At 40.1% G+C, this 12645-nt stretch overlaps 1 protein-coding gene across 1 annotated transcript; it reads right to left on the reverse strand.

Annotated features, from left to right (window-relative positions):
- Nucleotides 1-1815: 1815 nt before the first annotated feature.
- LOC129278335 (GATA zinc finger domain-containing protein 11-like) lies at nucleotides 1816-4575 on the reverse strand. Its single transcript, XM_054914532.2, has 2 exons — nucleotides 3437-4575; nucleotides 1816-3069 (listed from the first exon to the last, which is right to left on the reverse strand). Exon 2 carries the CDS (start codon nucleotides 2956-2958, stop codon nucleotides 2110-2112), a length of 849 nt encoding a protein of 282 aa, XP_054770507.2. The 5' UTR covers nucleotides 2959-3069; nucleotides 3437-4575; the 3' UTR covers nucleotides 1816-2109.
- Between the last annotated feature and the right edge of the window lie 8070 nt (nucleotides 4576-12645).

Genomic DNA, 12645 nt, shown 5'->3' on the forward strand with positions numbered 1-12645 from the left:
GGTAATAGTGCAATAATGATACAACAATATATAAAATTATGTAATGATACGTGCAAACTTTCCAAATATAAATTGATTACAAAATAAATCACTTTGTTATTAGTATTTTTTTTGTATTATTCCCTACTAATTATCAACGGGGTTACCAAGGGGTGCAACCGTTTTGCCATTGGAGAATTATAGGAAAGATCATATGAAGATAACAGAAATAAAAAGCTGAAAGGAAGCTGCTTTAAGGGCAGTTGAGGCGGAAAATTATTAAAGATAGGCCAATATAGTTCCAAACTTTTATAGCAAGTTAAAAAGCAATACACTGAACTAAATTGGTCGTGTTGGGGGGGAATATAATGTTCCTTGTTCGTTGGATGAGGGCATTGATAGTGTAAAAAGAAATTTACTCAAATAAATATCAGTTTTTGTCGGGAAATATAATGTACAGACACCGAAATCCGAGCAAATGAGTGCTAAAGATATGACATTCATTTTAATAGCATCTTGCGGCCTATATGGAAAGTCTTTGAATATTCATAGTTATGCTCATTTCATTATTATAATGAAATACAAATAGGACTGGATAGGGCATTTCATTCATGTGCTTATCCTTTGATATAAATCTAAAAGTTAATCTATATACGTCAATTGGCCACAAAGCATTGTCGGTATTCGGGATTTTAACTCGTAAATTTGCATTGTAATACTGCGCACAATAATACAATCATATATAACTGAAGGTTTCCGGCTATACACCGGCACGAAAAGTGGCAGGCGGGCGGTCGGGCCGCTGAGGCGAGACCGGCCTCCTACAAAATGCATGCCCGGTGAGTATTGTGCTGCGGAAGTGTATATACTTTTCTCATTACCCTCGCCGTATACAACGGCTTATAATGGAGAGTGAAATGCGAACACACTCCTGGGATTTGTGAGTTAACACATCGGCTCCCGGAAGTTGTGAAGTGTGTCTGTGCAGCGAGAAAGGGCTGCAAATTTTTCTCACTTCATCTTCTGATATGATAACCCAAACTCTGACCACAAATCTGAATTATGGACATACTAATTAAAATTCTTAACAAACATTTTTGTCTGATGATCATCTACTCAACTATAAACTTCACCATGGTTTTTAGATAGCAGGTTATAAATAATTATCATTTTAAATTGCGCATAGTCAATTAGGGATATCTTTTCAAGAACAAAAAAATATGGTTGGTTGTTATCTACAATAAGCAGTCGATCATTTTCTGCTCCATCTTAATTATACTCTCTCCTTTATCAATAATTATGAAGTCAATATGCCTTTTTTCAAATAAGTAAAATATGTGGTGTTTAATGAATGAAATTGTAATCAATAGCATTATTTTCCCAATTAATCCTATAATCATGTTACAAGCACCATATATCAACGATTAATATGCATTCACTTAAAATACATTTCGATAAAGATGAAGTTCCTGACAACAAATCTATAATTTCAAACCGACTCGTATTTCAGAAACAGGCAATCAATGAAGATCACACTCGATGGCTTTTATATATTTCCATGTAATATACATGATAATAATGAATATAAAGTCATTTTATAAATCCGCTGAACATAAAACAGTTGCATTTCAGCATTTTTACGTCTACCATGTCTATACATAACAATGCATGATCTTTTAAAAGTAATATCCCATATTTGCGGCCTCTGTTCGTCTGTGTGTAATACATATCTATAATTTTTAAAATCCAATATGTTACACTGCTGTTCATTAACTTTTTTTCTGGATGCACGTTTGTTGCGGTCAATTTCAATATATTAACTTAGTTTTTTTTCTTCTAATAAGAACATCTTGTCATCCAGTGTATAATGTGTACAAAAACAGTACGTGAACATAATGGTTTACTCAGGGAATTGTTAACTGGTCTAATAATTGCCGATCAGATTATATCATGTTATTGTACATAGTTTTATCAGTGAATTGTTAGTGTCACTTCCAATCCCCTGGTCTCACTCATGTTCGTAATCACAGATATACAAATGATTTATAAACTTCAATATTTCATACTGTAGACGTTATACAGAAAGTGGAGAAGGGAAATGTGTACATTATAGAAGTGAGATTTGGTCAATCAGTTGAAGTTTGTACACTTACCTTTGTCGTAATCGTCTTTCGACTTCGAATCGTTGAGGTCATCTGATGATAGCGATCGTTTCAATGACGTCGTCTCACTATGCCTATCCTCGTCATCCACGTCGTCATCAATGTCCTTATCGTCTTTATCAGCACGCTGTAATGAGATATCACTGTGTCTGTAGTGGAATGCCGATCGCCTGTCGAATCCGTGAATTTCTGCCTCAGTTCTCGAGTTCGTTTCCCGCGTTTTGATATCGCCTAGGATGTCTCGTATGAGAAATGACGGGGGTGCAGCCACCGGGTTACGGACCGGTAAGGGGATCTGTAGGTTCGGCTGCGATAACATCGGGTGTCGGATGTGAGGGGGTAGTCCAAATTGATGAGAGGGATTCGAATCCAGGGTCTTGCCAAGGAACAGTTCTGACCCAGCGTCGTGCTTGGATCGTATGTGATTGAAAGTGTTATTGTTGTTGTTGAGGTTGAGGTGATGGTGGTGGTGGTGGATGTGTTTGTGTTGCCGGTGTGGTAAGTGGTGGGTGGTTGCTGGCGAGAACCCGACGTGTGTTGGTGCAGCCGTGGGAGAGGGCGGCACCGAGCCGGCGTCGCTGCTGCTGCTGTGCGCAGGGCTGGCGGGGCAAGAGTTCGGCGAAGGGGCTGGCGAGCTGCAGCGTGAGCACTCGTCCCGGGTCGAGTTGCTATTATTGTTGTTCAGATTTCCTGTTGTGGGGCTTGCCAGAGGCATGGCGATTGCGGTATTCCCGTTGTGTTTCAGTCCCGGTGAAGTTGCTGCTAAATTCTCCCGGAGTGGCGACTCCGCAGATGATTCCATTGGATCAGGCAGCATTTATTGTTGCCTAAATGAAAATGAGACGACGTGCTCACTGGCTTCTGATATCCAAAGATAACCAAATTCAAAGCCAAATGCTGCTTTTCCAGAGATTCATCGGCGTAAAGCCTGAAAAAATAAAAAGAAACAGAAGATAAATACTTATTAGAATATAATCACAAAATATTTCATACAATTGATAATTTGACACATCTTCATTGTCCAATGATATTTAAAAAAAACGGCTCTACAAATGTAATAGGCACGACCCTCGTTTATACTAGTTATTATCAATCAGAGCAAACAAATCTCATGAAAGCATATTGTTCTTATTCGCTTACCAATCAGATAAGGTGTCGTTGTTTTTTGCTTTAGGAAATCAAATGAAGTCAACAAGAACATAAAAACATTGCGTGAATATAACATAACAACGTTGAAATTCATTTCACAATCAGTGTGCTTTAGTAATGTAAGTGATTAATGATTTTTAACTCACCGTTTAAATTCGAAGCGATGTTCTCGGACAGATGGCGAAAGGGCAGACGATTGTTGGCAAGCTTTCAGCTTCTCAGTGGTTCCAAGAACGTCACGAAAGAATCCCTGCCAACCACTAGTATGAGTATACCTCTCAGAGGAAAAAAAAACCAAGTATGGTGTGATGGTGGGACTGGATTGACGAGAGGGCGCCCGGGTCTTTCCGTGGCTTGCGGCAGTGTTATGGAAGGGTTCCACGCGTCGTATACCTTTATCCGCGAATTAGTGGGCGTTGCATTCAATTATCCCCAGTGCAGCAGACGATTGCGTACATCGTTATGAGCTTCGATCACGATACGATTGAGAAGATCAATGCTTCGATACTTGAAGAAGCGGGCGATGTTGGAGTGGGAGAGTGAGAGAGTCGGTGTCGAAAGGCTTTAGTCTTAATGTGTGCCAGGCTGCAGCGATTGGATGCAGGGGGTGTGACGATGGTGATGGCGATAATTCAAATGATAATTCTTGGGAATTAATGAGAGATGGGAGTAGGATGAGGAATTGGTTTGAAAGATGAGGGGTTTTGGGCTGGGTTGCGGGTCCGTCCGGCTCACTCCAAGTGACCTCAAGGTAAGGTGTCGCAAATTATGATTGTACGAGGCGGTGGTCTGTGTCATACGAAGAGAGAGTGGATCGTTATACCGAAAAAGCTATTCACTCCAATCATTGCTTCTCTTATTAATCCCTTTACGATAATACCCGAAGTGGACGAGTCTAGGTCCCTTTCAAAATATCTACCACTCCTCTATTGTGTATGCAGCCATGCTATAGTGTAAACAGCAGAGACATATTGCCCCTTGCATCGATAGCTGTCATCCGTATCAATCATAGAGCTGATTACTTTTTGACGAGCTCGGTATTCGATTGGTCGAGTGCTACTGGTCATGCATATGCAAGAGCTGCCATCTGGTGTTGCCATTGGCCGACTGAGCAAGGAGCGGGCGGGGCGCTGTTACTCTCGTCCAATGATCAATGGACGGCGTAGCTATTGTTGACTGGTTTATTGTCCGAGGATCGGGGTGCACACGGCAAGGGAGGCTGGGACGAGCTTCGGTGTAGGCTGGCAGGCGTAAAACGAAGAGGGATCACAATCCAGGATTATAACTGTAATTAGAATTAAACGAGAGCGATTGCAAGCCTTTCGTACTGGCAAATGATATGTTTTAAGCCCCGCAGAGATGACTGACGTCCCCGGCGCTTCCCCGCTCGTTCTATCCAATGCCTCGCTAAAAAAGGTATAAAGCAACACTACACGAACAGATTTCGGCATCCCGCCCATGCCCCCACCTCCCTATCTCTCACTTCGCAGTATTTCGAATTATTTGGATCATTTCGAAACATATGGCCGAAAGTTGGAATAAAGCTGGTCTCAGACAGATTTTCACGGATTATGGGTGTCTTACAAAGCTCTTATGATTGATCTGTTTGATTGGGCACTCATCGTAACTTTTAAAAAATGATTATGAATTTTAAATTGTCCCCTCGAAGCAGCATGGGGGCCCACATCGAGTCACCCTCGCTGGTTTTTAATCCGCATTAATGTCATAATGGCAGACTGATTCGTAATAAGTGAATGGGGCGGTTGATGGAATAACGATATCGAAAATTGGAAAAACCACAATAGACTTTTTATTTCAGTCGACCAAAATAATGACCGGCTCATAAACTTGAATATTTTTTAATCATTAATTTTCTCCACACCCCCCTGAATCTTGACTGCTCGTACCCCATGCTAAGTTTTCTAAATAGCCTTCTGCTTGAAAAAAAAGAGGCAATAACTACGGTATTTTGTTCGTTTAAGTCGCAATTATGAAAATTAAGATTTGGGCAGTTTGTCAGGGAACCTTGCTTTTAAAATGGAACATATACTAATAAAAATTGAGTTTTCCACGAATAATATTATTCCAGATACAAGTAGTTGACGTGTTTTGCTCGCTAATTTCAACATTGCACGCGTTCCGTTGTTTCTTTTCTCCCCCCCCCCCGGGCTTATTCTCATTGCTTAATTCTGTATCAATCCCTTTCCATTTCGAATCTGACGGAAAATCTATTTAGGTCTACTTGAAAAAAACTGAGGCACTGACACAGCATTGTATTGGTGCATTAGTCTGCTCTATATCATAAATAGTTCTCTATGTTGCGTGACACGACATTTGCTCCTGCGACAGACACGACATTTCCTCCTGCGATATTTGCTCTGGTCTTGATATCTCAGAGAGCATAGTGGGTTAAGGTTAGGATTATGATCGATTTTTTTTGTTCAGAATAATGTAAAGATAAGGTTTATTTAGTTTTGGAGGTTAGATTTTAGTATGTTTGGCTTAACGTGCAGATTTTCCAGCGGAGCAATTGTCGCCGAAGCACATCTCATGGAACGCTATGTTGTGACAGTTCCGTTCTCTCTGAGATTACAATTTGAATACCCCCCCCCCTCTCTCTCTCTTCGAGTTCCCTCCTATATAGCCACCGTATCCTCCCATTCCTACCTATCCATCCCTTCAAAATTCCCTCCCTCTCCCTCAACCCCCCCCCCCCCCTTCATCCCAGCTACTCAATATTCTCCCTTTTCATATATAAAGTGTATCGTTGCCTAATAGTGAATACAGAATCGTAGGTGAAAGGGGGGTAATTTCGTCGATAAAACGAGTATCGAGGCTTTACACAAACCATTTCAATTGTCTTGTTCTTAAACGTTTTGTATTGTCGTATGAGGCTTTTGCTGTGACCAATAACCAAACACGAGGAAATAAAATAGATCTCTTTAGACTTAGAGAACAGATCATTACGACTCTGGAGGAGGGACAATGCAACAAATAACGGTTATGTGGTTGGTTTTGTAACCTGTAATTATAACCCTTAAATGACTAGCAATAAAGAGGTCAAGATGCAGGCGATGTACTATTGTCAATGCATGCTGTTATGTGTTACTACTCAGTGTGTAATAGCAATTGTACTTCTTAACTACTATTTTTGTCCGGGTTTATTTATCGTGGTTTACGAAAGCAGATAATTGCCAAGGTGTATTATGAGTTAGACCGAGTATTAAGGGAGAGAAAGAGGGGGGGGCAGGGCAGAAAGACAATAATAAAGAAGGAGGAGAAGGAGAAGAAGAAGGAGAAGAAGAAGGAGGAGAAGAAGAAGAGGAAGAAGAAGAAGAAGGAGGAAACTCGGAAGAAGAAGAAGAAGAAGAAGAAGACAACGCAAATCATGCAATCTGATCCACTGTATGGATTGTTCGTCAATTGTTTTAAAATCAAATCAAATGTTTTTACATTGTAAAGCACTGTTCGATTTCCTGTATTTTATTGTCTAAACAATTTACCTTTTCTGTTTTTATTTATATGATTTGATTATATTTCTAAAGTTTTAACAATATCCATCACTTATAATGAAGAAGGATGTATCCAATAGGTATACAACTTAGACAAGGTGATTAATTTTGCTGTTACCATGGTTACTGTGAAAGAAGAATATAAGAAAAAGATTTAGGAAATGACTTTTTAGAATAGTAATATAGTAGAAGCGCACAATTATAATGGGGATATATAGACTTGGATGAATTCATGTTCCCATCGGGTTAAATTGTTAACGACAAAACAAATGAAAAAAAAGTGATGAATCTTCCATTTATAATTAGGCTTCATCCTTGCATGACATTTGGATTAATCGAGCACCGAAGTTCGTTTATTTCAATCGTTTTGAAACATTTTGTTGACGTCTACAGTTCGTGTTAGCACAGTTATGAAAAAATATATATATAGTGGCAATCAGACTGTATATCTCCCATTCTATCTGAGCCGACATCAGCGATGTGTAAATGTTAATACCATTGCTCTAAAATTATTCTAGCACCTCGGTTTCAATGCTTAAAAGAATTCAATTCATTTTCTCCCCAACAAGCGCCAGTTTTTTTAAAAGGTCCGTTGCCTTTTTCAATTTCACCCCTTTCCGAGCTAGCGCCTTTTGAGGCTCACCCTCAGACGAGCGTTCGCACTGCTGCAACTGCCATTTTGAATGAACGTCGAGAGCAAAAAGTGTGCCCTGCGCGCTTGCTTTTAATAGCGTGTAAGTTGGCGATTGTGTTGCGCACCGCTGGGACAGCGGATACTGACATAGACCGCGTTAATGAGAAAGGTGTCGTCAGTCATAGAGATAAATGGAACGCGAAATGTGGATAGGGCCGTGTATAAGCGAAGTATTTGAGAAGGTGTCAATCGTTTTCGACGGAATGATGATTGCATTTCGATTTATATATCGAGTCAGTTTGATCACTTTTTGAGCACCTTCGCCCCAGCTAGCTCGCGATTGAGGGTAAACACATTCGCTTTAATAGTCAAAGAAAGGCAGTGTATTCGTTGGATTTAAATTTATACATGCTAAATGCAAGCTACAACATTGTAGACATTTGAATTAAACATGAAAATGAACTCGTGACGGTAACATTTATTCATTATTTCATTTATTTTTTTAACGAATGAAACATATTACATGTTAAATGGGATAGATGCGAGGAGAGAGAAGAGAGAAAAGGATGGAGAGGGGAAGGGGGAACAACGACGGAAATATTAAATATTATTTACAATATTAATAATATTAAGTCTATTATGTATTAATAGAATTATCATCAGGGTTTATTTCTATTATTTATTGATGTAGCTATATATACATATATATATATATATATATATATATATATATATATATATATATATATATATATATATATATATATATATATATATATATATATATATATATATGTATGTATACTTCTTTCTATATTTTGTGTTTAGACTGTGGGAGGGGGCTTGTATTTCCGACATATTCTTTTGGTTTATTTTTCAGACCATTCCCCCTTGGAAGAGCTAGGTGTAAATATATTTCTTACCGTGACTTGCACCTGATTTTATCGGCCAAATTGCTGGTTTAACATCACGGGATGGTATTCTAATTTCCTGTCATTTGTGATAAAAAGAGGACTCTCCAAAAACGAAGACGAGCCAAAGCTAAGCGACACTTTAGTGAATTACGGAGGTATGATGATGTAAGCGAGCAAAAGTGCATCGAAGTTGGCGATTAAAGGTTAGGGAAAGACAAATGTACGGTGGCTTTAAAGGCGACAGATAACACGAAGTTATTAGTTTAACGTTTGGCAAACTTAATTGGCTCCGCGCATGAATGGTCCTGATTCAAGCGAGCAAGAGCCAGAGCACAGACCCTCATCATCATCATCATCTACATCGGGGACTGGTAGAGAGGAAGCTTTCTCCATTGACGGAAAAAGATACAGAAAGGGACAAGTTAGGGGTGCAGAGAGGGGGCGAAAAGGGTATATTAGACCGAGTCAATACTCCCCTGTGTACACTGCAAAAATGCTGGTGTTAATTTAACACCAGCCTGGTATCTATATCAGTCCACACCAGAGAGATGTTCAAACAACACCGGTTTGGCGTTAGGCTAACACGAATTTGGCATTTTAGCAACACCAATTAGTGTTTAACCAATATCGGTTTGATTCTTAACTGGTGTTGTTTCAACGCTTCTCTGGTGTGGACCGATATAGATACCAGAATGGTGTTAATTTAACACCTGCGTTTTTGCAGCGTATTATCTATTCATTTTTCAATTCAGTTTCTTTTATCTTTCCAATATGGAATATTACAAAGCAATATTGCAGATTAAAATAGTGGTTACCTCTGCTAAGACCATGAATTGGTTCTCAAGTACAGAGCCAAGTAGGGAGATACAGCTTCTGGGAGCGATTCAAGAAAGGACTTATCGGACGTTTTATACGACAAGTCCTTTTTTTCCGAAAGTTGCCATAGTAACCGTGCTCCACAGCCAAACAAAATCAAGAAAATTGTCAAATCTGACAACCTATGGGACGAAAATGTTGATGAATGCTCCCCATGCAGGTCCCCTCCGAGAGACTTGGTGGTGGCCCGTGCCGTACCAAATGTCACGGGTGCGTCGGCTATACAGTCACACTAACGAAACCGACTCCAAACCGACCGATGGTATGTCATTGGTAATAACCTAACAAATTTCGTCGGTTTGGAGTCGCAGTTTCGTTGATGTGACTGGGTACATTCATCCACATTGTGCTGCACTCGATCCAGGTGAGGTAAATGGGCACATATGTTTCCTCAAGAAGCTGTGTGTGAGCACCGGAATCGGTAGTCTAGCTTAGCCACGTTATGTTAGCCGGGGTAATATAAGAGCCCCTTGAGCACCTATCAAGGTAGATACGTGCGCTATACAAATCCTATGTTATTATTATCATTATATTGCTCTTCTTGCTATGTAAAAGGGTTAAGTATTTATTGATAGGTTTTCATTTTTAGTTTCTTTTATTTATTTGAATGTTTTATATTCAGTTTCTGTCTCTATCTGAATGACTTTGTATATAAGAAAAACGTGTTTGGAGACATGCAGATGCGAATTATTGTGTTCACTCAACCTTTTACGAACATTTGGTAATACGAGAATTGAAATGGAACTTAATGCCATAAGATATAAGAGGGGAAAATCATTTAAAAGTCATATTTGGTAGATATGGTTGCATTTATTGGGATGGGAGCAAACCAGTTGAGATTTTGTAAAATAAAGTGGAAAACAATAATTGATGTGAGTAAATATTTCGAACAGACGGGTGACTGACGAGATCGGCATCAAGAGCGTGAAGAGGGGTACGATGTCACACCCCTCTCACCTACCAAACTCTGCATCATGTCCTCCCTCCTTGTGGGAGCCTAGGAGAGAATGGAAGGAGGGTAAACTTAAGATCGTTAAGACATCATCGGTGTGGGGAGTCGCGTGCCAAATGACTTCATTGAATGCGAAAAGGCCAATCGCGATGTTCAAGCAAGCTTAGCATGCGGGGCAATCATGCGGTGTGCTCTAATTAATAGCCATCCCAAACATTCTGTCATGTTTGGGACGGGGCGAGAAACAGAAGAGGTTGAGGCAAGATGGAGTCGGAGAGAGTGGGAGAGATAGAGAGTGTGGGTGTGTGTGTGAGAGAGAGAGTGTGGGTGTGTGGGGGTGGTGTGTGCGTGTGAGTGAGAGAGAGAGAGACAGAGAGAGGGTAATGGAGATGGAGAGAGTATAAGGAGCCAAGCTAAATAAAAAAATAATGATGGACGATTGACTAAAGAAGTGAGAATGGGAGCGGGATCAGAGAGTGTGTGTGCGTATTATTGTAAATTTGTGTGTGAGAGAAGCGTAGAGAGAGAGAGAGAAAGAAAGAGAGGGGTGAAGAAAAAGATACAGGATGTGGCGAAAGAGATAGAAAGAGAATGCAGAGATAGAGGTGAAAGTAACCTCCCCTATTATCGGTCTTGGGTAGATGGTAACCGTCCCCAATTTGTCGGCGCTCGTTTGAGGGCTCGGCTGGGGCAGGTGGTCCGCACTCTCTTCATTTTCACGCTCAACCTCGCCGAGTTTGACGAGAAAATTGGCGATGGGGCTCACGGAAACCAGAGGGGGCGACGACGATGGAAGGCCAAACAACCGGCTTTTTTACCATGCATGTCTCAGACCTTCTTTGTTATCTAATCATTTTTATTTACATGTACTCACTCTCTCTATTACACGAACGTAGTAATTCGAATAATTAATGAATGCATTCGAATTTTATTTCTTGATATTATTCATCGCACACAAGGTGAACGAGGGCTGTGCGTCCTCGTTCCGGACACTATTTTGTCTGAATGACGCCACCAATATGTAAGTGCAGACAACGGAGAAATTTATAGGTAACGCATGCGCGGTATGGGAATTGATTAGGTTTATGTGAATATTATTTGAGCTGTTGGCTTTCTAGGGAATTTCGCGTCCTCTAACGTTAAATTTGATTTTTTTTTTAATACCTCAAATCAGGGGGAAATGCCTCAAATGTGGGAAAAAATGAGGAAAAATTCAGGGAATTTTGATCTGCCCAAAAGTCGAAAGCACTGTAGTCAATCAGACTCTGTTATATTGTGTTGCATATATCCAAACAACATCCATTGTTTTACATTATTGGTTTTATACTGAAAATACATGTAATTCACTGCAACAACTTAGAAAACTTGCGAAACTGGGAATGGTTTGAAATAATTAACATGGAATTTTTAGACTTCATCAGGGAAAAATCTGGGAATTTTGTTTTCTTGAAATGCTAGGAACCCTGCAGTCACAACAACGAAACCAACCGGCACATGGCCGATGGTATGTCATTGGTGTATGTCATTGGGATTCACTGGTGTGGCTGGACTGGAGCAGTAAGGACACATCTTCTACATTTTATACATAAAATGTCCAGTAAAATAATTTACCTCGCACCTATACTGTTGGATATTAACAGCAATGATTCTCGAAAGATTTCTTGCTCGACACCCACCCTTGAAATGGTTGAATTAATCCCCTATGAGGAAATGACCATTTGAACTGTATCAAGGTCCGGTGCTCGTGTGTCCAGCACTCTTGACCAGTTGACCCGTGACAGACAGGACGAACATGAGTGGAGCTATATGATATGTGAGAAGGTCTAATTAATGATGACGTCGTGCATGTCATTCACGTATGCTCTCCGATGGCGTATCAAGTGTATGTGGATTACAGGGGCAATAGCCCGATTGAGGGGCATTGTTTGTTTTTTTTGCCATTCCAGTTTAGGAAATGGACAGGTTTTTTTTTTCAATTTAAATCCAATGGCTAAGTCATTGTTTCTGGAATTAGAATATATACATGTTTGTTTATTTTTTGTCGTATCCTTGTTGTTCTTCTTCTTCTCCTTCTTTTCCCCCTCCTCCTCCTTCTTCTTCTTCTTCATTTTCTTCTTCTTCTTCTCTTTCTTCTTTTTTCCTTCTTCTTCTTCTTCTTTTTCGTCATCCTCCTTCCCCTCGCCCTCCATGTCCTCCCCTTTTCGTTTATGACTTCTCGTTTTCTTCTCCATGTCCTTCAAAATTGTGTGTTGTTGCGTGTTACAAGATCTATATGTCTAAGTCAACAAACACCTCTATGGTGGTAAAACGTGTTACATGTGACTACAAGACATGAAATATCATATCTGATTGAGACTTACCTGTTCAGACCCAAGAACATACAATGCGTACATATTCACTACCACCCGATGTGGGGGGGGGGGGGGGTGGAGCAAGTTTTCCCCCATTTCTGTGTCCTGGAGCAGTA

The sequence above is a fragment of the Lytechinus pictus genome, chromosome 15, assembly GCF_037042905.1.
Source record: "Lytechinus pictus isolate F3 Inbred chromosome 15, Lp3.0, whole genome shotgun sequence".
Lineage (NCBI taxonomy): Eukaryota > Metazoa > Echinodermata > Echinoidea > Temnopleuroida > Toxopneustidae > Lytechinus > Lytechinus pictus.

What these genes read in the sequence shown, in the direction of transcription:
- LOC129278335 (XM_054914532.2), bottom strand. Translation starts at nt 2,958, where the DNA reads ATGCTGCCTGATCCAATGGAATCATCTGCGGAGTCGCCACTCCGGGAG.